The sequence below is a fragment of the Megalops cyprinoides genome, chromosome 13 (genome assembly GCF_013368585.1).
Source record: "Megalops cyprinoides isolate fMegCyp1 chromosome 13, fMegCyp1.pri, whole genome shotgun sequence".
NCBI classification, from domain to species: domain Eukaryota; kingdom Metazoa; phylum Chordata; class Actinopteri; order Elopiformes; family Megalopidae; genus Megalops; species Megalops cyprinoides.
Genome location: NC_050595.1, coordinates 34,957,979 through 34,983,401, shown reverse-complemented (window position 1 = coordinate 34,983,401; position 25,423 = coordinate 34,957,979). Strand labels below are relative to the sequence as shown.

Here is a 25,423-nt window from a genome sequence, read left to right as displayed (position 1 = left end):
ACAAAAAGGATTACAGAAATACCTGGGTATCATATTCATGTACAGCTCTTCAAACCAGTGGCCAGGGTTCATAAATGACACAAATTCAGGAATGTCATTGACAGGCAAAAAATCAGCAGTCAGAATGCACGCAACTACACATGTGATCATTCACAAAGAAGCCATCTTCTGAAGCTTCATTTCATTCACTTTTGCCCACAGAGATTTGGGCTGGAGGATGTGCAAAACTTACATTCTGATGTAAAAAATACATGAATAACCAATGGAAAATTGATACCAGTGGATTTAACAATCACATCAGTTAACTGATACATCACCCTGAAATATCAGGTAAGCTCCAAACTGGTCAAACTGATCCAGTCTGTTATTTCAGTCAATCCGTTTTCATTTTCACTTGGTAAATAAATACACATTCAATTCATTTTTACTGTATGCACAAAAATACTTTTTATCTTTTACTGTAGCCTTAATGCAACCTACCTAAATAGAGTACATAAACTCGTTATAAAACATACATCTGATTGCTCTTTTTTCACATTTTGCTTGAGACATCAAAATTCAGGCACTATTTGCAAACCCTGCAAACATCTTGGTAATCAGATTCAAAATGTCTGCCCCCAGACATAGTCAGCTTAGGACGGCACCATTTAGATTTACTCAAATCCCTGACAAGAAGGGACGATGATTGCCTGGAGTACTCATGAAGTATGACAGAACAAACATGGACAATCAGGGAAAAAAAGAGCACTTCCCAACCACCACCACCAATATGGGCAAGGAGGAAACAGCAAGAGACTTTTGCAAAAAAAGGGTCATTTCAACAACCACACCAAAACGCAGTTGAATATTTTCCAGATGCATAATTGACTATGACGATCACTGATAGAGGCTATTTAAATGTAAAATGCATCCAGTTTCCCAGGGAAAATGCATACCTTACATTATTAGAAGACTGGAAATTACTGCACATCTCCCATCAAATAAGAACAAGTTCCTGTGCATTGCAAAAACAGGCTAATTCAGTCTCTGCAATCTGATGACATAAGGTTCATCACGTTTTTTGAAATGCTGCTGAAAACACCTAATTGGCTCTCTACAAGCAAAGGCTTGTACATTGGAAAAACTGAAAACAAACAAAAAATGGAACATTAGATATCACGATGGGAAGCGGTCATCTTCAGTGGGAATTTAAATCCCCAGCCATTTAAGTAAAAATAAAATACATTACAATCATAACTTTAGGTAAAATGTCACTAATTCAAAAGTGGAAATCTACATCACATCCCCCTGATGCTTTTGGTAATAATGCTCTAGTCAGATTCATAAGGTAATATGAGGGAAACAATGGAGCTCCATCAAAGGAAGAGGGCCAGACTTCATAAGCAGGAGTGCTACAGCAGCCAGATAGGGAAAGAAATGTAGGATACCATAATGTTCAATTTTGTTCTTGCTCAAATATTTAGGAGAAGGTCACTACCTATCATCAGCAACCATTGAGTCATGCTGAACTGAGGGGTAAAGATGACTGCTGCCTAAGCTTGGAATCAAGCTAAATGCTAAGAAAACCCCAAGGGCCAGTTGCACAGCTGAGTGCACTGTAAATACAGACGACACACTGCAAAAAATCCAAATTTCACCAAGCATATTTGTCTCTTTTCAAGTCAAAATATCTCTTTTCACTTAATATAAAACACAGTCACCAAACAAGCAAAATTTCCTTGAGCTACAAGGACTTGTTTTTAGACAGTGCATCTTGAATATCTGTATTTCCACTAGTTCCATTGGCAGATTTTTTCACTTATTACTAGCAAAAAACACCTTGTATTAATTATTTTATTTCTTATTTTTGAAGGGCTATTTTTTGCAGTGCAGTGGTGGCTCACTGTGCAGAGTCAAAACTGTCACAAGACCTTAACAAGCATCGTCACAATCAAGTTTGTTACGCCGATCACCAGAGGAGTCGAGCATGCTCACTTGCGCAGCGACAGAGAATGTGTGGTGAGAGGTTTCACGTCGGCAGTATGTCAAACAGGGCGGCAGCTCCAGTGACCAAGCTTCCGCGAGTGTGGTGTAAAATGCATAGCTCTCACAGGTGGAGGGGGGAGAGGGACACAGGGTGGCCACGTACAGCTGAAGGACTCAGTGCCTCAGTGTGCTGGACGCACGGAAGTAGGACAGGAACTTGAAGCACAGGCTGACGACAAAATACCAGATGTTCCGGGCCATCTGAGATCTGGCGATGAACACCCTCCAGATGAGCACCATCAGGATGGTGTTGAAAGTGTAGCGGATGTTCCTCAACCTGAAAGACAAAGGATGAGAACCACCTGTGCAAATGTTCTAGGACTTCTCTTGGGGACAGGCCTGTGTTCTCACAGAGTAAAGCAAAAATAAAGGTAACTGTAATATAATTATGCTAGCCCGATAGGAACCATTATTTCCTCTGCGTGCCAGGGGCACAGTGCATGTCGAGCATGGCTGCATGTAATCATGCAACAGAGATTTATAAAAGTTTGCTGAAGATATATAACATTAGTGACTTTGTCATTATGTTTCAGACATTTCATTTTATTAGTTATATAGTTACATATAGTTATATTAGGAATGACTTAAGTGGAAGAAAATAATTTTGTTCTGAATGTGAACATTCCAGAACCAGACCATAAATAATTTAAAATGATACTACTCAGTGATGCAACCCTGCAAGGCCAGGTACATGATGGTCATAAGTAAAGCCTATGTATGTTAAGGGACGTTCTCATGGAATACTTAATTACTTCAGTCTAACAGATTTCTCTTTTTAAAAACCCAATGTGTACTGAAAAATCAATGTGTACTAAAGAATATTCTGAAATGCCACCTAAAATTGCACTCCCCCACCAGTCTCTTACTTATTCAGGTGTTTGCGGGCAGCTGGCAGACCTGACAGTTCCTCATTCAGCACGTATTTCTTTGTACCCATGCAGTAATTCTCCATGTACTCTGCCCAGTGCAGCTGCCGCACATCAAAGTTAAACACCTATATAAAACAAATAATATGAAGACATTATACACTGGACACAATCAATACGAAAGACTTATGTCCCCTCATTCAAACTTTGGTTCCATGTAAAAAAACAATGCTAGGGAAAAGTGCCCATACAACAACACTTTACAAAGAACCTGATAAAATCAGTGCTCTTTGTGTTAGAAGGGAAGTATCTTCATGACCAATTGGTTCATAAACATGAGTAGTGAACCCTTTTAAACATGTAGCTAGTGAATAGATGCAACTAGACTGCAGCAGTACATAATGAAATACAATGAAATTATGAAATGCAATACATTTTTTGTTAGAGGTTCATAACAATTCAACTACCCTATGAGTATGATTCAAGGAAATAACTTGCTAAATATTCAGAATTAGATACAAAACACAGCCATCATGAAGCATTTACCCTTAAACAAATTGTTCACTTAAAATTTTGCCAACAACATGGAATGTCTAGCCACCCGTGGTAATTGCATGGGTGGAAACTCCCCCCTTCAGCCTTTACAAAAGAACACACAAAGCTATGGTAGTCAGACGGTTACAATTAAAAATATAGCTGCAAGCAGCGATTCAGGGGCAAAGCACAATGAGGGCCTGTTTTGCAATAAGGCAGACATTGAAACCATTAAGTGTGTTTGGCATGATTGAGGGAATCAGAAGAAGAAAGAAGTATTTTAGGCCATGCAATTAAAAAGATATTTTAAAATATAAGTATAATACAAATTATATGCAATAAGTTTTATAGCGCCAACTACTGGTCAAACGTCACTAAAACACTCGGGCACCCTCAGGGCATAGTCGCAAATGGAGGAACCCAATTTGATGTCAGTACACAAAAGCACTGCTTAGATATGGCCTCACTACCTGTTTGGAGTCTTCGCTGTTGACTTTGTTAGTACATTACTGGGGAATGCTTTCCATAAACATAAAATCATGGATAACTTTTGTGTGGCACGCTCTCAATATGCTCTGACTCAATTTTTGAGAAGACTGGAGAAAATTTGTGGGAGGAGTACCAAAAAGACTGCTTTCATTAAAATTCAAAATGGTGGACAACCAAATGTGGTGGAAACGAAAATTTTACATCTGTTCAACTTGACATGACCCAAGGAATTAAAAGAAAAAAGAATCATAATTCTAAGCTAAAGACATGAAAAGTTATGAGCAGAAATTCAATTGTTTTAGTTATAGCGCCACCACTGGTGAAATGACACAAAACTTCTTGGACACTCAGGACTGTGTAGGAAGTCCATATACCAAGTTTGGTGTGAAGACACAAAAGCATTGCTGAGATATGACCTCACTTCCTGTTTCGTGTCTTTGCTGTCAAACTCTTTTGCATGTTATGGACGAATGCTTTGGATTATCTAAAATATTTGAATAGCTTTTGTGAGGCATGGTCTGAAGATGATATTTAACAGATTTGGTAAAGATTGGACAGAATTTGTAGGAGGAGTAGCGAAAAAACAGTTTTTGTAAAAATTCAAAATGGCGGAAAATCAGATATGGCGTAGTTTGATGGCAATGGGTGCGTTGGATTCAACCTGACTTAAGGAATCTAGGAAAAAAAGACTTGAAAAAATTCCAACAGGGTCAGGAGTTATGGCCAAAAATGTCAGCTGAACTTTGACCTGATGGTGGCGCTAGAGGGCTTGATGGTGTTGACTGTCTTAGGGTCGCCCTCATGACTATGCCGGTCCCTTGCCTCCCGTCCCCTAGGTATGCTGCCATAATGTTAGCCTGCCGGGGTCTTTCCTTGTTGCACACCTTTTTCTCTGCCCCTACTCTCCTGCCTCTCTGTTCTACATCCCTGCCATTCTTATCATCCACTAACCACTGTTTTCTGTTTGCTTCCTATCCCTGCTCCGGGCTCCTGTCCAGAGCTGTAGCCCAAGCGTCTCATCCCGATTTCCAGTCCTGCTACCTCGCTGCCCTGCCCATCAAAGCCAACTGCATTCCAAGACCCGGACATCCTAGGGGACATTCTTATAATTACTCTACTGTTAACTACTATTGTTTGTCAATCACAAATGTCTTAAAGTACATTGCATAATTTTGTCTCTAACTCTATCTGCCCAGTGCCGGCCAGAAGCAGATGGGCCCCCCCATGAGCCTGGTTCTGCTCAAGGTTTCTTCCTGATAGGGAGTTTTTCCTTGCCACTGTTGCCTTAGGCTTGCTCTCAGGGGGTCTCAGGCCTGGGAACAATGTAAAGCTGCTTTGTGACAACTTGTGTTGTAAAAAGCGCTATACAAATAAAAATGAATTGAATTGAATTGAATTGATTGACTGACCCCAAATTTGGTGAGTGGACAGCTGGGACTGTCCTCTGTGAGTGTGCCAAATTTCATAAAAAGCATACAAACAGATCTATGGGCTGCCATAGACTCCCATGGCAGATGTATAATAATAAGAAAACTAACAATTACAATAGGGTTCCAGCACCTTCGGTGCTTGGCCCCTAATTAAAGTTAGGATTAATGATAGTTATGACAAGATATACGTTAGATACTATGATGATATTACAGTAAATGATTCACATCAATCTTGTAAGGAATATCCGTATCCAGCTACTTAGATTCAATTTATTAGTTCCGGGGGAAAATTTGAACATTTTTGCTGCAGTGCACACAGTTTTCCCTGCTGTCGGAATTCCACTGCACTTCCTTTCAGTTACTTACACAGACTGTCCTGGATCCTATAGTCCCATAGACAGATCCTATGGTCAGCTGTCCTTGAAAACAATGTTCCACTGACCACCCAAAAAGCCCTCATGTGTAGTCTGTGAATTTTGCAATTGTCCATAGCCTGGCCTTTCCTCCATTCACCAGAATACTGCACACTGATGGCTGAAGTGAGGGCTGGAGACCAAAACTGCATGGGTGTTAGAAGTGACTGTGCCATGACGTACAAACAGAGCAGTGTAGTCAAAGCTGACCTTAATCAGATATCACAACAGATCTTACTCTACCACAACAGATGTGCACACACATAAACACACAATCTCAGAACACTTAATGATTGTGTTACCAGCATAACACACACTAGGACATCTGATCAGCATTCAAAGTGAAAAGGATTTGCCACCAACACCCCCAGTTCTCCAATTCACATTACAATGGCATGCTGCTGGATAGCTGTAAATCAATGGACACAAGAGAGGCCTTATTAAAGAAGGCTGTGGGATGTGGGGGGTGGACTGTACCTTCTTGTCCTCTGGGCTCATCTGGCTCATGAGCATGGCCACGTTGTCTGTGTTCCACACCCAGGAGTGGCTGGTAAAGTACTCCAGCACCATCATGGCCTTGTGCAGCCGCGTGATGGTTTTCATCATCCTGCATCACCATGGCAAGAAAGAAGCAACAGGCATCAGGCAGAGTGCACAGTAGGGAATCTGGAACGCCAAGAGTTTTAGAGAAATGTAGTACACATTGAGTTGCTGAATAATCTACTTAGCACATAAGAATGGTGGAAATGAGAGCTCCGATTCCAGTACAGAGTCCTTTCTCTTAGCTGTAAAATTTAATCCAGTAAAGAAAGTAAAACACAAACGTCTATGATCATAACATAATACTTCATGGATAATAATACAAATAATAATAATAATGGCAACAAAACACAATATCAAAGCAAAATACCTAAATATATTTTCATTAAAGAATTCAGTGTGTTGCACTTTGGAAAACAGAGCAGGTCAGAAAATGCGACACAGCCCCTTGTCATTCCTCAACAACGTAAATGACAGGCAACTTTGAGGCAACACTGAGAGTTGTGGGGCAGGGGGGTTTACAACACATCCAATGCATTCCTGTCCCACTAACTGACATACACATTAGTGCTGATTGGTAATGACCAGGGCAGTAACTGAAAATAACGATGAAGTAGCACAGGACAGGAAGGCTTGTCAAAGCTTACTGGGAAACTGAGCATTTTGTAAAGTGTTTGAATTTTTTCGGTTTGGGATCAATCTGGTCCAGTTCAAAATCAATGATGCTGTGCGGAATTGCGAAAAGAATAACATGAACAGTTAACTGCACAGCAATAACCAGAATGGAGATAGTAATGAAGTAATAAAACATTTAAAGACATCTTAAAGAATGCTATTGTCATGAGGGCAACCTTAGAAAATAGTTTAGCTTTTAACAAGCTGAATGTGCTGTGGTTCCCAATTAATACATGACTGCACAAACTGATATATAGATTAGAGTTTTTCACCCAAAATTGAAATAACTTGCACAGGCAATCACAGAATTGGCTTTCATGCTCAGTTTCCATTCAAGAAGCACTATGGTATGGTTCAGTTGGTGAGGGAAATAATTCATAACTGTGCAGGATGATAGTTTTTATTTTTTAAGATGGAAATGCTAACCCTCTTCAGATAGAAAAACCTCATCCACTTTACTCCTGTGATTAGTAGATCAGACCATGGCAGAAGCAGGGGTGGGATGATTTTTTTTCACGCAAAGATAATCTATTCTGAAACAAATGTGCATTTAAGCATATGTGCAATGTGCATTTGGCATGAAAATTTGGCATGTAAGTAACTAGATATTTGCATTTTTTCCCTTTGTTGAAATGCCCCTGATTTGTGAACTGGATAGAAGGAACCAATTTTACTTCAGATACCAAACACCTAGGTGACCAATACCAGACACTTCAAATGTGTGGTTCAAGTCCAAAATATAATCCATTTGCTGCAACAGACACTTCATGTGGCTAGAGGTGGGATGATATACCAGAATGATGACATACAGTGACTAAAGTGATGATGATATACAGTGAATAAACAATTCGTCATAAAAATACAAAGTTTCTCACAGTGCTAACCATTGTACAAATAAGTCTGCTAATGAAATTATTGATTTTGAAATGAAACCAAGTTACAGTCAACAAGATGTATTAGGGTAATTGTTATGATTAAGTAACAACTGAGGTCCAAGAGGCCTGGACCTGTCTACATATATTTGACTGCTTCAGAAACAGAGGATAGAATCAAGGACTATACGTGTAATGGTATATATATATGCACATATATATTTATATACACATATAATAAATTAGCTAGCTACTGTAACACTTTTTTCATGGCGTAGGTACCACACTTTGAGTTTAGCTTGCGCATTTTTAGAGAAGCTACTTGATTTTGTCATCATTCTCTGCTTCTGTATGTTCACTGACTGTAAGCTCATCTCATGATGTATAAATATTAGTTACATTTAAAACATAATGACAGTGTCGTCATTATGATTTTCAAGCAGGACAGTAAAGCAGTAACTCTGAAAATACCTTTTAATTATCATAAATTTGGAAACTGCATTTCAAAATTATTAAAAGGCAACGTTTTGATTTTGTGTTTGTAACAGTTCACGGGTAATAACACTGAATTGTATATATATAATTGCTTACACTGTGTAAATATTCAATATAATTTTGAGCCATTATTTACTTGAATGGATACACTTATGTTATACAGTGCTGGAAGTTGCTCTGGAAGAGAGTGTCTTCTAAATGGAAGTAATGTAATGTAGATTCTTTTAAAATGTGCTAAATTCTAAAAGATCATATCATGAAAATGGAGAATTTCTTGACATGCTTATCACAGTAAATGTATTACTGTCCCACCCTTAAATAGACTAGATTGTGCTCTACAACAGTAGTTCTAACAGGACAAAATGCACTTTAATTGGTTATTGATTAAAGCAAAATTCTGTGTTTAGACTACAAATTATCTTAGCCTTAGCCAGAAAACAATATTATAAACAGAGATATTTTCAGCTACCGAGTCCCTAAGCCAAGTTTGAAGCCAACCCAAACGGCATGCTCTTTCTGTCTCTCAAACAATCTTACTAGATATGACATGACAGGCGCTTCAGGACAGTGCCACTGGACTCATTCACCAGGGGTGGACTAGCAACAAAAAGCAGCCCGGGAATTTGCTGTCAAGCAGCCCCAATTTGATACACCGAATTTGAACTGACACAACATGTTTGTCGATCAACGAATCATTAATTTAAAAAAAAATACAATCTGTTAATTTGTATTGTTTGCGTTAGGCTAATATGTAAAACAATGAAACTAATTTTCCAAGGTTTTCCTCCCCATGTTTGCGTGTACAGAAAGCAAAAAATTAAAGCTGAATTAATGTAATGATCACCTGACACCTAATGATCACCTGACACCTAATTTGTCTTAATAGCCATATATCAAGCCAACTTAATGTCATATTGCAAAAACACAGAACTAAATTAGAACCAGCAGACTCTATCCACAGGAGCACACTATATTCACACAGTGTGAATATAGTGAATCACACACAAAGCACACTATATTTACAGCAAACTAAATTCACATAAAGAACACTATATTTACAAAATATCACACAAAGCATATTATATTCACAATGATTTTTGTTTGTGATTTCCTTTCTGAAGTGTAGAGTGCATGTTTGTGTAAAATGTGTAAACTGTTTGTTTACATTGTAGAGTAAGTATTTAACAAATCATTCTTATTGCTGGGCTGGCTATCAAACATTATATGCCTTATAGGCTATACTGCGAAAAAGAATTGATGAAAATTACCAAATTTGCACGTTTATTTTACCCATTTACAGTCGAAGTTGATGACCATTTTTTAACACTTTAGAGAAATTTAGCGTAAACGACTCTAAACGAGTCTGACTAGGTAAACCTTGGAAATGGACAAACCTGCAGCGGGACTCTAGCATTGACACCCCAAGGTTAACAAAAACATTTTGTTCTTTAGTTCATTTAGCTAGTTCACAGCACATAGCATGTAAGCATGACAAAGCACCTGCTCCCTGCTCACTCCACTTTGATGTTGGATATGGTACCGTTATCTTAGCACACTTTGCGGTGTCAGCCAGCCTTTTTCTTTTTTTTTTTGGTGCACCTTCTCTGCACTGCCGGTTTTCACTTTCTATCCATGTTTCAGCAACTAGTGCTACATACTTTCAGTTGTGATGGCAACTGCTACCTGCTATTACGGATTGCACCAGCTGTGTCGCTGCTGCTAAACTGACCTATTGAATCTGTATATAGGCTATATAATGCCGGTGTCATGTACAATTCTTCCCATCGCTGGGAAGAATTGTACGTGACACCGGCCCTCACAAGACTGGCCCACCGGGAAAATTCCCGAACTTCCTGATGGCCAGTCCACGCCTGTCATTCACTGTGCCAAAGCAAGAATCTGGTATGGGGTCAGAGTCAAATTTCAGCTGCCAGTGAATGGCGTTATGCCAATAGGGTAGGTGCCTGGTATCTGGTATCAGCCCAACCTCAATGAGTGCGAGACCCACTCAGTCCAGAGCCAGACTGAAAGAAGAGGAGAGTGACACTGGGAGAGATGGCTCCCAGGTCACCTCAACAAACTTGATGGCATGGCTTGTCAAAGGAATGGTTTCTGGGACCTGGTTTTGAACAATCCTGTCATATATAGCAAAACAAAAAGGCAGCAATACTAGCAAAACAAGACCTGTGCCAAATCTGAACTGCTCAACGTACAATTTCTCAGCCTCATCTGTGATACAGGGGCAGCTGTGCTGGTGCTGTTAAGTTTGTACATCGAGATGGCATGCTCGGACAAAACCATTCCTGTCAAATCTTGTGATGCACCAGTGTGTTAGCAGCTGTTGAACCAAATCAATGCCATGAAGTCTTGCAAATGGTTAGATTTTCCTCTTCCCCACCACACCATTTAGCCAGCACCAAGTTGTGGGGGTGGGGGTGGGGGGGGGTGGGGAGCAGGCAGGCACTGCAGACCTTACCAGGGCTTCTGACCCGTCAGTCTGAGATACCCGTCATACAGCAGCGCTGGCAGTGTGTGACTCACTGTGGTCCAATACTGATTGGTAAAGGGGTTGGACCGCAGGTTTACATTCGGGCGCCTTAAAGCTTGCTCTAAGGGGTTCGTCTTGAAGGTCATGTTTATACAATACTCTGCAGAGAAAGTACATCACAGGACCCTTTAACATGACCACAGCACTAGGACAGACAGATCTATAGGGGCCGAGGGTGCAGAACCCTTTGGTTTTTGCTCTTCGTGAACAATGCCTGCTGGGGTTATGCACCCTTACCCACAATGCAATGTGACAAACATTGAGAAGCACATAGATAGAGGTGTGTGTGTGTGAGTGTGTGTCTGTGAGACAGCGAGTGGCATTTACCTGGGTGGTCTTCCTGTTATCCTGAGGTAGAGATCATGCAGGAAAGCTGGTGCCTTGTGGCTAACAGCAATCCAATACTGATTGATAAGATGATTAGTTGTGAGATTAAAACTGGGCCATCTGACGGCCTCCTCAAATGGGGTCCTCTTGAAAGTGGATATTACATAGTAAGAAAGTTCAGGAGAAGTTCAGGTTGGACCTCAAAATGTGTGAATGAAAACATAGGCTTCAACAGATACTCTAGGGGTAATAATGCAACAAAACATATGAATCCTTTCAAATCATGGAGCACTCGCAATTACCTTGTTTCTTTGCTCCCCATAACTGAGTTACCATGAAAATGCTGCAGGGTCAAGAGGGTGTTTCTTGGAGTACTCGGACAGAACCAACACATTTTGTGAACCATATGACAGGGTTAAAAATGAATGGCCCCAAGTTTAGGACATGTGAAAACCTTTTAACCAAATATATGATAGCAGGGACACAGCAGATGTGACACGTGACACTGCACTGTTGCCACTATTTGTTTCTTATACACATCACATTTACATTTACATTTACATTTATTCACTTGGCAGACGCTTTTATCCAAAGCGACTTACATAGGTTACAGTTCTTTACAATGTTATCCATTTATACAGCTGGATATTTTACTGAGGCAACTGTGGGTTAAGTACCTTGCCCAAGGGTACAGCAACAGTGTCCCAGCGGGGATTGAACCGGCAACCTTTCGGTTACAAGTCCTGCTCCTTAACCACTATGCTACACTGCCATCACAGCGCTTTGATGTCTGTATTGCCAAGAGTGTATAGACACAGTTGTCATAGTAATACAGGAGAGGGGTGAAATACAGCCAAATGAATGGTTTGATACATCACTGCCACTTTGCTCCATACAAATAAAACTGGTAAACCAAATAAACATTTTATATAGTACTGCAGTTGCAACTATTTTGGATTTTGGATGGATCTTGAAGGATTTCTCAGGGTTTAGACTGTCAGAAAATAGGGATAGGAAAAGCAGTAAATAAGAATAAATAGTAGTAAAAATACTTATCCTAAACTATAACTAAAATACTCATTCATAAAATATCCTTTAAATTTTTTTATAGGGTTGGCATGCAGTATCAAGTCAAAGAAGCCAAACCAGGCAAAACAATTTTACACTTGATGATTATCTTTACAGCAGTAAGTCAGTGGCATAGCATCTGGTATTCATTCCCCTCACCCCACCCCAATAGTAGTTCTTGACCTCCCTGTTATGTTTGTGTAGGAAAGAGAGATAATTCTAGAGAAAGGTCATATTGTCAGGGCCAGGCAGTGAATGCCAAATAACTCATTACTTAGCATACATGGATTCAAAACAAGCATGTTAACAACAAGTTAAAGGAAGTCTGCTGTTTTCATACCAACTTCGCCCCAGTGAAAGGGATTGATGCCACCAGTCGTGCAGTTGTACACCAACACAGTCTTTGGCCTACGAAGACACACAACCCGATTACAGTGACTGGCAAATACTTCCTAAATGAATATGTACAATTACAATTGTTTTGTGATTAGAATAAAATCTGTTCTAAAACAGAAATTACAAATCCAGTATAATCATGCATGCACTAAGTTAAGCTATTATTTGCCACCAATAAGAAAACAAAGCTTTTAAAAATGTAACACTGCAGAACATATATATTTATACTGAAGGACCCTTGACTGACCTGGTGTATCTCTGGGAGCCCGAGTACCAGGCTGCTGCCAGTGTGGTGTTGATCACCACGTCAACTGGGACCAGGTCAGCCACAGCGCTGTTGGAGGCCCTCATTGTGCGCAGGATCCCCTTTCCTGCCTGGAAGGAAAGGGCAAAAATGAGAGAAACTACCCTAAATACATTTCCTACTGCCATTGTGAGTGTCTGCCGATTCCCCATCAGAACAGATCAGTTTTTCCACTTGATGAATCGGAGTAATTTTGGGTAATTAAGAGCTGCTGGACAACTGCTGCACAAACGCAAATACTTGGCTAGCCTCTAGTGGAAGATCACAGCTATTCACAGGTGTTTACTATTGCATAAGTCTGGGACCACAGCGCTGTGCGATATAACTGTTCCTAAGGAGTATTCCTTAATTATTAAAACTCAACACTTACAGCAATGAATATCCCACTTGGTCCATTGAAATTATCGATCCAACCCTATAAAGAGAGAGGAGAAACATCAAACATTGCTTTGGAAACATCAATAGTGCACTTTTGCACAAGATACTTAGGAGATGAAGTATTTCGCAGGAAAGATGGTATTTCACCAATGTACAAATTGGGACAAAGTGAGCAAAACTGCTTAGTTCACATAACTACAGGCATGAGCTTAACATATATCAGATGTTTTTCCTGTGGAATCCTCTTTCCCGAGAGGTCTGTATTACGCTTACACTTGCATCACAGATCACAGACCTGAGCCAAGGTTAATGATGCAGAGAAATGACGTTGTAGCTATGACATAGAAGTCCAACAACAGAAACAAAGGCAAGACACCATTTAGTACAGTCTTCTTCCCAGCTAAGGCTTGGACTTACAGGAAAGGGCTCTTTCCAGCTTGCGCCCACTATAGATGGCCTTATGATGGCCACGTTCAGGTTCCCACACTCCTGTTGGACCAGGGACTCTGCCAGGGCCTTGGTGTATGTGTAGGTGTTAGGCCTGTCGCCGATCAGCTTCGGTGTAATTAAACTGACCAGCTTGTCATCCATCCAACTGTTGAAACAAAATTAGGTATGTAGTCAGTCATCGAAACAGAATGGAGTTCCAAGGCCATGGCTAATACCACTTCTTTCTGGTCCAGGGTTCCCACTCTAATCAGAATTAGTATTTTCCATGACATGATGATGACCATCTTCACAAAATCAAAAAGTTGACAACAAAACAAAGTTGTCACCATGTCAAAATACTCAAAAATAAAAAGGGATTAACACACTCAATTTTTAATTCTACCAAACCTAACCACAACACATTTATGTTTTACAGTTCCAGTTCCAATTGGACTGGATAAGTAACAGGCTTGAAAATTCACTTTCATACATAATGACATCACACCTATGGAAAGTGGCACTATGTCATGCCAATTTACTACTGCAACCGAAGTAAAAGTGATTCAGATCACATTCAAATATTGACAGTGGAGAGTAATGCATGCCTGCAAAGCTAAAAGTGGTTGAGTAAAGTAAAAAATTTAAATTTAATACACTTTAGCTCACAGAAAATTCCTATCTTTGCACTGTCTTTTACACTTTGATTTTTTATATTCAATCTGGCACAAAAAGTTTCATTGGTTAACATCAGGGCTGAAAGGATCTGAAGGATCTGAAACTAAAAATGGAAGTTGCAAATGCAAGTCTGTATCTGAAATGTATCTGACATGACTAATCAAATTTCATTCCCACACTGCGGAGAAAACGTTTTTAATAAGTTTTTCCAGGAAATTGAATTGTAAAATGTCTCCAGCTCCTCTTCAGGTGGAGACAAATATCTTAACAATTCTTAACGGGCAAACGAGGTGTGTCAAGGGGCCAAACAGAAAAAAGGAATTCATGAGTAACATTTTCACAAGGCCATTTTTACCATTCTTGTTCTGATTCACAGAAAACTGGAGAGCTCAGTAAGATAATCTATAACATTACTATCAAAGCCATAGTGGGAAAAAATTAAAACACTACTACTAAGCTTCCTGTCAGGAGAAAAAAATGCCTGCAAGCAGGCAGAACAACCTTTTTCTAATTGTGTTTGCCACAAAAAAGGACTAAAAAAATGCATGAGTAGTCATGATGTTCATATAAATAGTGCAGGGAAGTTTTCCTCACTCGAGTGTGTCGATCAGCTTCTTGTAGTCAACGGGTGGCGGGTACACCACTTCCTCAATGAGCGAGTGGTCGCAGTTGGCGTAGGCTGTGGACACATGGATGAACACCTCCAGCTGCTTCATCCTGTGTGCCAGGACCACCATCTTCTGTGTGGCCAAAACGTTCAGCTGCACCGCGTCTCTTGGAAATGGGAGTGAAAACAGGGAAACGGACCATTATGCCTGCACTTAAGAACCAGAATGCCAGAGAGCAAAGTTGCCTGGGGAACCAATGTGGTGAGGAACATGACTTGTGACAAGAGGAACTGTGAGGTTGATTCCCTATTTAAGCACTGCTGTTGTAGGAAAGGTACTCAACCCAAACTGTCTCAGTAAATATCTGGATAAATTATTGGAGACCAAGTAATACATGCATATCGCTTCGCAAAAAAATTGCAAATGTCATGTGTGCATGTTTCCTATTTGTTCAAACAGCTTCACATGTACATCATTTCAGTCTGCCACTTGCAACACCTTCCACGTCAATTTGGTGGGCACTGAATTTCCTGTCTCAGGGAACAGTAGTAAAATCTTAAATCTTAATCCTTTAATGAGAATACACTTTCAATGAGAGGATAACACGGTGACAAGACCTTGCATGACAAGCTGACAAGAAGCTGACAAGTACAACCAAAAGTTCAAGAGGAGTGCTGCGATTTACTTGCATTTCTCTGCAAACTCTTTAGGCTGCTCACTTAAGAGGCTCGTTGAATCGGATAGTGGCCGCACAGTGGAACACGATATTAATGCAGTCAATCAGAGTCTGCTGGTCTTCTCCACTCAGGTCCAGCTCTGGTTGAGTTAGATCACTGCTCACAGGCACTATCTTCTCTGCAAAGTTGGGCTGCTCCTCTCTCAACTTGTCAAAGAGCTACAGAAACACAAACATGTGTTTCAGCCCACAAAACACAACCGGCCTCTGCCTCTAAACCAGCTGCAATGTCATTAATGTCTAATGCAAGCTCGGGGACTAAAGATGGGCCTGGTTGCAGAACAGGCCTACTCTGACTGCTTCCCCTGTTGCATTCCATGTACCTTGCAGCTGATCATGTCTGCGATGCGTGCGTTTGGGGCTTGGCCTGCTTTGTGCCTGACAAGCACGTAGGTGGCCTTCACAGCAGGACAAGAGCGCAGCAGCTTCTCCAGGAGCACCTTTCCCATGAAGCCCGTGGCTCCAGTGATGAGCACATTCTTCCCTTCGTAGTACTCTGGAATGGTGACCATGCTGCCAGCTCTGTCCGTGCTCAGATGACCCTGCAGAGAAAAAAAGGTATGTACGTACCAGGAAAATGCTGCATTCGCTCCCCCAACTGAGACGAGCGCCCCGTCTCTCCCTGTGCAACATAAACATGCTAAGATGTTCAAATTTTCAACGCACAGTTGGTTGGAATAGCAGATGTAAACTCTCCTCTGAGATATATATATAACTTTGTGTCTTTACATAACAAACCTAATCAACAGAGTGTTCTTCTGCATTAAATTTCTGTCAGATATCTTTAGTCAGAGATGCACTACTTTGTTGAGGTCTGTCACCCTGGTCCAGAATGGTGTGATACGGCTAATGTTTCTGTTCCGTTTCAGCCTTTAATTACACCAAATTAACAAAGGTGATCATTTTCATTAGATTTTGAATGGTACAATGCTGAGTGCCACCAGCACATTTAACTGTATTTTTAAAAAGAAAATCCATGGAAGTGATTAGTTGGATATATCTTACCCACATCAAGTCAACTGCATGTTCTATGATCTAGGCTATTTAAGCTCAAGATTAAAAAAAATATATAACATTGCTTAACACTTTTCTATAGGAAAGGTCTGTAAGATTCCTGGCTTTTCAAACAGTGTTTGTCAATGTGTCACTCACTGCATACAGACTGAAGTTGTGACACATAGGCCTAGCTGTGTACCAATAAGAAGGGTAGAATTCCGGCACCAATTAGGTTTCTTTGTTCAATTCTAGGGGCATTGACTGGTTCACACTATTCATTCTATGGCTTGGGGTGCTATTTTAGTATCCTTCTTTCATCAATGCAACAGTGTTTGCTCACTGTGTAACACATTTCTGTGTTCACATCTGCTGCATGAACCTAAAACCAAGGCCAAGGTGTGCAGGTGTCAAAGGGCAAATGCGTGGATTGGCTGAGCTGTCCTCACTCTCCATAGTGCAACACCAAAACAGACAAATATTTACTACATGCACATGAAATATTGATGGGACATCTCCAGAGCAAGCCTGAATTTGAAATGGAACCTGAGCCCTTTGCTCTGACTCTTTCATGGCAGACCAAGTCTCCAGTAAATACTGCATATACAGATGAAAAGGGTTCAGAGAAAAACAGTCAGTTCATTTGTAATATTACTGTATCCAGGAAGTCCTTTATTAGCAGCTCTGACTCTTGCTGGAAGGGGAGATCTGGCATCTGGAACTGAAGGGAGGCTGCTGGCTGTAAGGCTGCTTTCCAAATGCAATTCAGCAGTTATATTTCTGGGGGGGAATGGCTTCTGCATTGACACCAGCATTACAAGCAATATTAAGAGGCGAGAGAATATGCAGTGGGCTGGGGCTACCAATGCAACAACCTGACAATTTCAGGAAAAGCAGGGTCTCCACAGTCTTAAGGATAAGAAGGCACCTCTGTCTAAAATCTCAACAATCTGAGAAGAACGAAGCTTCTTGTGGTAACTTACCTAGGCTATTAGTGGAGGTGAGACTTGCTTCATTTAGGTGGCAACTTAATCACACGGGACATTAAAAGCTATTTCCAATGGGACCTAAGTCGTTCATCTCTTACCTCCCACAATATCGTCAGACTACAGGCTTGATGAAGGCATATCTTCTGGTTAATGAAAGTTCTGGTCAATGAGAGGGAAATGAAGCCTACACAGACTACTGGAACACATTACAACTGGATAACTGGTTTGAAACTGACTATAAATTAATGCCTATGTGCAGCAAAGCGTAAGTGATGAACTCGTGTGAGTCCTGCGTAAAGCCTTAGGTAGCGGGTAACAGGTAGCCGAGCGGTTACGTCACTCTCCCGAGACCTGGTTAATTAGTGTTGTTGCCAGCAGGCTAGGGGCACTCTGCCTTTACCTCAACTGGTAACAGCTGGCCGTAAGGGGTTAGCAGCGAGCAGTGAGAACCTCGGTTCGAAACTCGCTCATTCGCCGACCCACGTTACAACTAATACACAACGCAGCAAGATACCACTCGTTACATATGCTTACTCAGCAGCTGTGATATGGTAATAAGAAAAAAAATCTAACTGTATAAATGAGTAACGTGTTAAATAGAGCCCGACCGATATGCGATTTTTTAAGACCGATACCGATTTGAGGATTTAAAAAATAATGATACAGTATATCGGCCAATATTCTTTTTTTTCAGAAACACATAGATTTTCCCTAACATTTGTTATGTGTAGTTACTTAAGAATCCTCACCAAGATAACATAATGCAGTTTAAAAATGAACTTGTTTTATTGTCATAAACAGTACTTTAAACAAAAGTACAACAATATATATTAAAGTTTTGATAAATAAGAGTCAAATGTATAAAATACAAAAAAAGTTTTAAAAAATATCATGCCATCTTAAACTATGCAGTAAACTGATGCAGTGACCTAGAGTAAACGCTGTTGTTGAATTGCGACTTGCGACTTTGGGACTTCATACTATACGTTTGAAAGAGAAGCTAGATAATTTTGTCTGGCTACCAAGCCATGTTAGATACTTGTTCAGCTCACGTTTATTTACGTGTCACCTCTGGTTTAACCCTTTCGCACGTAACTTATTTTTTATGCTATGTAGCACATGGTTTATTATGTTTTCATTAGCGTTATTAAGCTTCTCATAGTTTTCACTTAGCATTTGCTATATTTTTTAACGTTAAATCGCTGTTTCCTCAAAGCTAAAATTGGCTAGAATTTCTCCAAACTAGTGTTCTAATTGCACCAGTTTTTGCATATGCGCTAAACGGCTAATCACACTGGTGTGACTGTACGCGCGAAAGGGTTAATAATTTCCAACGCACCGACTGTAACTACAGACATGCGAGTCGCAGACATACTTACCGTTGCTTCATTTAGGCAGAATAAGTTAAACGCTATAGTTTAACCGCTCATTAACGTTAGCGGTCTTCCACTGATAAATATGACATTAGCTAGCTTTGTGGGTAATTTAGCAATGGACAACGGACTGCATTATACTTGAGTCTTCAAAATAAACTGACAAAGACAGGACTGATCATCTTCTTACTGGCTAGCATGCTCCAATACATTCATTCACTTATCGCACACATTTTCTGACTGGATTTCGAAGGGAGATTTGATGTTAATGGATAGCTAATCCAGACTAATGTTCACCTGGCTGTTTTCCATTTCCATTTCATTTGCCTGTTTGAAAGGCACGAAACCGGCAGCCCCACAGAGGAAGTGCTCACCATATTTAGCAGAAGCAGTTAGCCTAAGTTTATCCATGCGGCGCCTCTGAGGAAAGCTAGCCCGTATTACCTGGCTACCCTAGCTAAGGGTCGCCAATATATCAATGTCAGCTATCCAAAACGAAAGGCAGTTCGCTAACTAGGTTGCTTCTATTAACAGAAACAAACTCGCCTTAATAAATTAACAGGTTTTGAAATACTCCTCTACCGTAACTGGCTACCGTCATTAACATTGGAAAGTTAACTATCTTGCTAAAAGTAGGAAAGGATGGCTAGTTGGCTATGCATTTTAACGATTAATTAACTAATAGAGCGTCGCGTTCCTAGCTAACATTATCCAGCTAGGTACCTTGCTAGCTGATGGTTTCATTTTAGGATGATGAAAACATACAAGACAGAACAATGCTAGTAAACCTACTGTCGTTTCATGGGCATCAGTCTGCAGCTGGCGCTGCTACAATACACCGCCCATATATTATATTATCTAATGAACATACATGGCTAAATGTAGTCATCGGCGTAATTTATCAGTCCTTACAAATTATTCTCAGGTAAATGGATCTGCGCATAGAAACGACAACTCAACACTGAGGCTTGCCGACAGCAGGAGAGCACCGCGTATGTCAACGCTTCCTGAAAATAATTATTCCCTCCCCCTCCTTGTTGGCGAGCAACCCCGAAACGTAAGTCGAAGTGCATATTTATTGCTAGCGAGAGATTGTGTGTAAGATCAGCTTTACCTGAAGTATTCGGCTGTAGTTAGACCTCGTCTGCTTGCCTTTGTCAAAGACTGTGCATACACTTTACCGCTGTACACTGCCTCGGTGAGTAAGAAGCGCAGCTGCTGCTGAACACAGGGTACGAGGCGAGCTCACAGCTAGAAATGTAACTGACGTCACATCACAAACAGACGACTTACTCTAACGAGATATATATAGACATTTTGTCCCTGGGATCCTACATATGAGACAAAGGGAACAATTAATTGCAACTTTTACATGTTGATTACATAACTCTATTCACATGGGGCATTGCTATGATAAATTAACAACAATCAGATATATGCCGATGCAATTTTTGAAAAACGCAGAACTGGCCAAATACGTTTGCCACGCCAAGCAGCACTTCAAGAAAACATGGAAACTTTAGTCATCATGCTCTGGGCCATGTACAGGCATATCAGAACTAACTGGAAATATCACATATTGCAGGTGGGCTATACACTACAGATGGTAGTTGAATTTAAAAATGCTGAACAATTTACACTGAGTAATCCACCTAGTCTTTCACGCCAGAGCTTTAAGTGGTTTTCGAGTTGCATTCTTTATTTGCTTGCAATACTTCAGTATATCACCATAACTTGCAACCCTTGATTAGTACTTGGATGGGTGGGTGACCTATGAGGAAAACCAGGTTATGGAGGTAGTGTTGTGGTCCAGTAGGGGGCACTCTTCCCTCTGGACCAATCAGAAGGTCAATTCACCTGAGAATGCTGCAGGAGATGCTGTTTTTTTGGATAAAATGTTACAATGAGGTTGTGACTCACAAAGATCCCCAAGCACTTATCACTAAGCGTAGGGGTTCTATGCCCTCCTGACCATTTAGTCATCACCCAGTTTAAATGACTGAAAGTAAATCTGTTGCTTTTCATCTCACCTGATGTGTGATGATCCCTCTGCCTCAACATGGCTGCCATGCATTACCCAGACACTGTTACCCAATTTTTGTCTCAGGATCTCACTAAAGGTACCTCAGTTCAGCACTGGAGAGTATCGGATTATGCCATGAAGCATGCAGTACATCACAATGTGATTACAGGGCAGGGGTTGGGGTTGTGGTTGTGGTTGTAGGGTCATTCTTGTTAACAGTGGCAGTTTTATTTAACATAAATGATATATTGACTACAACAACTACATACATGAATAGGAAAGGAGAAAAATTCATGTTAAAATGAGTGGGGAAAAAACATTCAAAGTGACAGGTCAAAGTGAGACATGACTCGAATGCCTGGGATTTACACTCAAGAGACTTGAAGTGTTTGCCAATGTTGAATAAGACTGGGAATATTTCTGATGGTAATGATGACAAAACATTAATGTTTTAATCAATGATGACATCTATGAGTGCTTCAATCAATGGCAATACAAAAAACTGTGTTGCAATTGTCAGTAGTTTTGTTTTTTATTATGATAATTCAATTCAAATGTTCATATTTAATATTCAAATGAATATTCATAAATGAAAGTATTCAGCGGTTTTAGCCCACCTGTCCCATCTGGTCTATTGAAATGCCCTGCTTGTACTTCAACTTGTATTTTTCCTAATTTTACAGTCTACAGGTAAAAATATATTACAGCTGAAATTAAATTGCTGCTACATTGTGGTTTGGTAGCTTCCTTATTATTTGTGGCTAAGCAGTCCATATGTTGTTAAACTTACTCAATATTAACTAGCAGCATTATTTCCAGAAGGTAAAGCACAGTTTGCTGTAGTAAGAGTGTTTTGCAACTGGACATTCAATTCACTCAGCTGTCTCCTATCATAAACAGCAGTTTCTGAGTGCACCTGGTGGACAAAAACCACTTTACCTGGCCACATGATGTAATGTCTTTGCATGCCCACCAGATGCCATCATCAGTTGGGAGAATACAATATACACAATATGGACAAAAGTATTTGGCCACACCTGTTTTCAGGGTTTGGGCTAGGCCCCTTATCTCCAGTGAAGGGCAATCTTAATGCTTCAGCATACCAAGACATTTTGGACAATGCTATGCTTCCAACTTTGTGGCAACAGTTTGGGGAAGGCCCTTTTCTATTCCAACATGACTGTGCCCCAGTGCACAAAGCAAGGACTATAAAGACATGGTTTGATGAGTTCGGTGTGGAAGAACTTGACTGGCCCGCACAGAGCCCTGACCTCAACCCCATTGAGCGCCTTTGGGATGAACTGGAACGGAGATTGCGAGCCAGGCCTTCTCGTCCAACATCAATGCCTGACCTCATAAATGCTCTACAGAATGAATGGGCACAAATTCCAACAGACATACTCCAAAATCTTGTGGAAAGCCTTCCAAGAAGAGTGGAAGCTGTTATAGCTGCAAAAGGGGGACCAACTCAATATTAAAGTATATGTATTTGAATACAATGTCATTACAGTTCCTGTTGGTGTAATGGTCAGGCGTCCGAATACTTTTGTCCATATAGTGTATATCGGCCAATATTCTTTTTTTTTTCAGAAACACATAACATAAACAAAGATTTTCCCTAACATTTGTTATGTGTAGTTATTTAAGAGTCCTCACCAAGATAACATGATATAATGCAGTTTAAAAATGAACTTGTTTTATTGTCATAAACAGTACTTTGAACAAAAGTACAACAAAATATATTAAAGTTTTAATAAATAAGAGTCAAATGTATAAAAATACAAAAAAAGTTAAAAAAATATATATCATGCCATCTTAATCTATGCAGTAAACTGATGCAGTGACCTAGAGTAAACGCTGCTGTTCACCACTCACCAGTGTTTCACCCATCTCTGGGGTCCCTCACACACCGGGGTCAACCAAACCTGGGGGTTCCTCATACAGCTCACACACCGGGCCCGCCTCCGATGGCCTCACGGCAAGCCATCCCACTCTGACACCATTTGTAGCGAAGGGTGAGAGCAGTCACCCTGCTCTCGCCCTTCGCTACAGAGGCGCAAGTTTTCTACCAGTGAACAAACTGTGTGCCCACGTGGGCTATAGCGTTTAAAGTGGCACTATATAAGTGCAGCAAAAGCTGTGTCCCTCGTCTCCCCTGCTCTCCCTTGGCTCCCTGGATCCCTGCTGCTGATGGCATCTCATCTAGCTCTGCTATGGGACCCTTCCTTGCTCTGGGGGGGGTTGGGGAGTCCTTTCCCCCCAAAACAGATGCACTTAATTTTTCTGAAATCAGCAACCTCTGAACGAGGAAGACTCCTCGATCACTGATGCCTCCTGAAATCAGACCGATGCATCCTGAGCTCACCACCAATGCATCATGAAGTCAGCCTCAACTCTGGACGGCCAAGCTCTTGGCAGTACGACCTGTTATGAATCCACAACTGGCTATGGAAGCAAGTCCCTCGACAATGAATGACGCAACCTTAGAGACCGAAATGCCCCAACGCAAAGCTGGAGGCTGTCAGAAAAGACGGCTATCTCATTGAATGCGAATACTGTTCGTCATTCCTGTGTCGACGACATTTGTACCCAGCAAGGACGCCAGAAGACCTAGCTGCGGGTAATATGTAGCGCATCTTTTATGTGTGTCTAGCAAGGAAAGCCAGAATAAGTGGACCTACAGTGATGGATCTGGACGCCGTGTTTGTTCCCCAACAATGGTCAGGCAACGGATCTCCCCGGCATGTGTCCCTGTCTTTGGCAACAAACCCAGACGCCTCCGGTGAAAAACAGACTGTGGCCTACCAGTAGGCCTGCCACAAATGAGCTTCCATCCCCTCAAGTCTGATGGACTGCCCCCAGATTGACTTACAAATAGTTGAAGGTAGTTAACTTGCATGGTTAGAAACACATCTAATTAATGTTTGCCAGTGTGTGTCAAGCTATGGTTATCACTTCATGATCTCCTGTAGTTTGACTTAGCTGCTGATAACCACTCCGAAACACACAAATCTTTATTCTCACATTTCCCTTTTCCATGTTGTCCTGTCTCACAGTAACCTTCTCAAGACTGATTCATTAATCCATTTTCTGTTCTTTTTGTTTAGATATTCTAGTTTATTTTGTTTCGTTAGTGTTTGTCTGCGTTGTGTTAATAAACTTGTTTTATTAATTACATCGTCGTCTCATCTGAATTTTGTATTGACAAACCGGGCTCTAATAGGCTTAAAAGACCTCATTTTATTAATTATTATGTTTGTTGAAAAATGTTAACTATCCTCGCCAAATGGCCGGTGCCTCTGTGGGGATAGGTATGTCCCCTACATAATTGGTACCCCGTGTGAGGAAGACTAACATCCCCTTACATAAGCCCCTCTCCTGTGGAACAGCTTACCCTCCGAGATTCGGGGAACAGACTTTCTCTCCACCTTTAAGTCTAGGCTCAAAACATATCTATATAGTAAATCCTTTAGCTGGACATGGCCTGGTGCTGGCGTGGATCATAGAGTCTCTGGTGGACTAGGTGGTCATTGCTTACATCGACTCTGTGCCATGACCTGGTGTTGAATGTTTTAGGGTTGCCCTCATGACTATGCCGGTCCCTTGTCTCCCGTCCCCTAGGTATGCTGCCATAATGTTAGCCTGCCGGGGTTTTTCCTTGTTGCACACTGGCACCTTCTTCACTGCCCCTCCTCTCCTGCCTCTCTGTTCTACATCCCTGCCATTCTTATCATCCACTAACCACTATTTTCTGTTTGCTTCCTATCCCTGCTCTGGGCTCCTGTCCGGAGCTGTAGCCCAAGCGTCTCATCCCGTTTTCTAGTCCTGCTACCTCGCTGCCCTGCCCATCAAAGCCAACTGCGTTCCAAGAACCGGACATCCTAGGAGACATTCTTATAATCACTCTGCTGTTAACTACTATTGTCTATCAATCATAAATGTCTTAAAGTACATTACATAACTTGTCTTTAACTCTATCTGCCCAGTGCCGGCCAGAAGCAGATGGGCCCCCCTTCTGAGCCCGGTTCTGCTCAAGGTTTCTTCCTGATAGGGAGTTTTTCCTTGCCACTGTTGCCTTAGGCTTGCTCTCAGGGGGTCTCAGGCCTGGGAACAATGTAAAGCTGCTTTGTGACAACTTGTGTTGTAGAAAGCTCTATAAAAATAAAAATGAATTGAATTGAATTGAATTGAATATGGTAGGTGGATTCTACATAATTTATATGACATCCATGTGTTT

General features: G+C 41.0%; 1 protein-coding gene across 2 annotated transcripts; it reads right to left on the bottom strand.

Annotated features, from left to right (window-relative positions):
• Nucleotides 1-1,859: 1,859 nt before the first annotated feature.
• Nucleotides 1,860-20,401, bottom strand: LOC118788076 (fatty acyl-CoA reductase 1-like). 2 transcript variants are annotated; one of them, XM_036543936.1, is made up of 12 exons: nucleotides 20,278-20,401; nucleotides 16,132-16,350; nucleotides 15,792-15,967; nucleotides 15,059-15,238; nucleotides 13,778-13,955; nucleotides 13,353-13,397; nucleotides 12,926-13,053; nucleotides 12,623-12,690; nucleotides 10,816-10,987; nucleotides 6,235-6,364; nucleotides 2,892-3,019; nucleotides 1,860-2,302 (listed from the first exon to the last, which is right to left on the bottom strand). In XM_036543936.1, exons 2-12 carry the CDS (start codon nucleotides 16,318-16,320, stop codon nucleotides 2,140-2,142), a joined length of 1,557 nt encoding a protein of 518 aa, XP_036399829.1. In that variant the 5' UTR covers nucleotides 16,321-16,350; nucleotides 20,278-20,401; the 3' UTR covers nucleotides 1,860-2,139. The 2 variants fall into 2 exon arrangements, with proteins under 2 accessions (XP_036399829.1, XP_036399830.1); XM_036543937.1 differs by lacking the exon at nucleotides 2,892-3,019.
• Nucleotides 20,402-25,423: the final 5,022 nt, after the last annotated feature.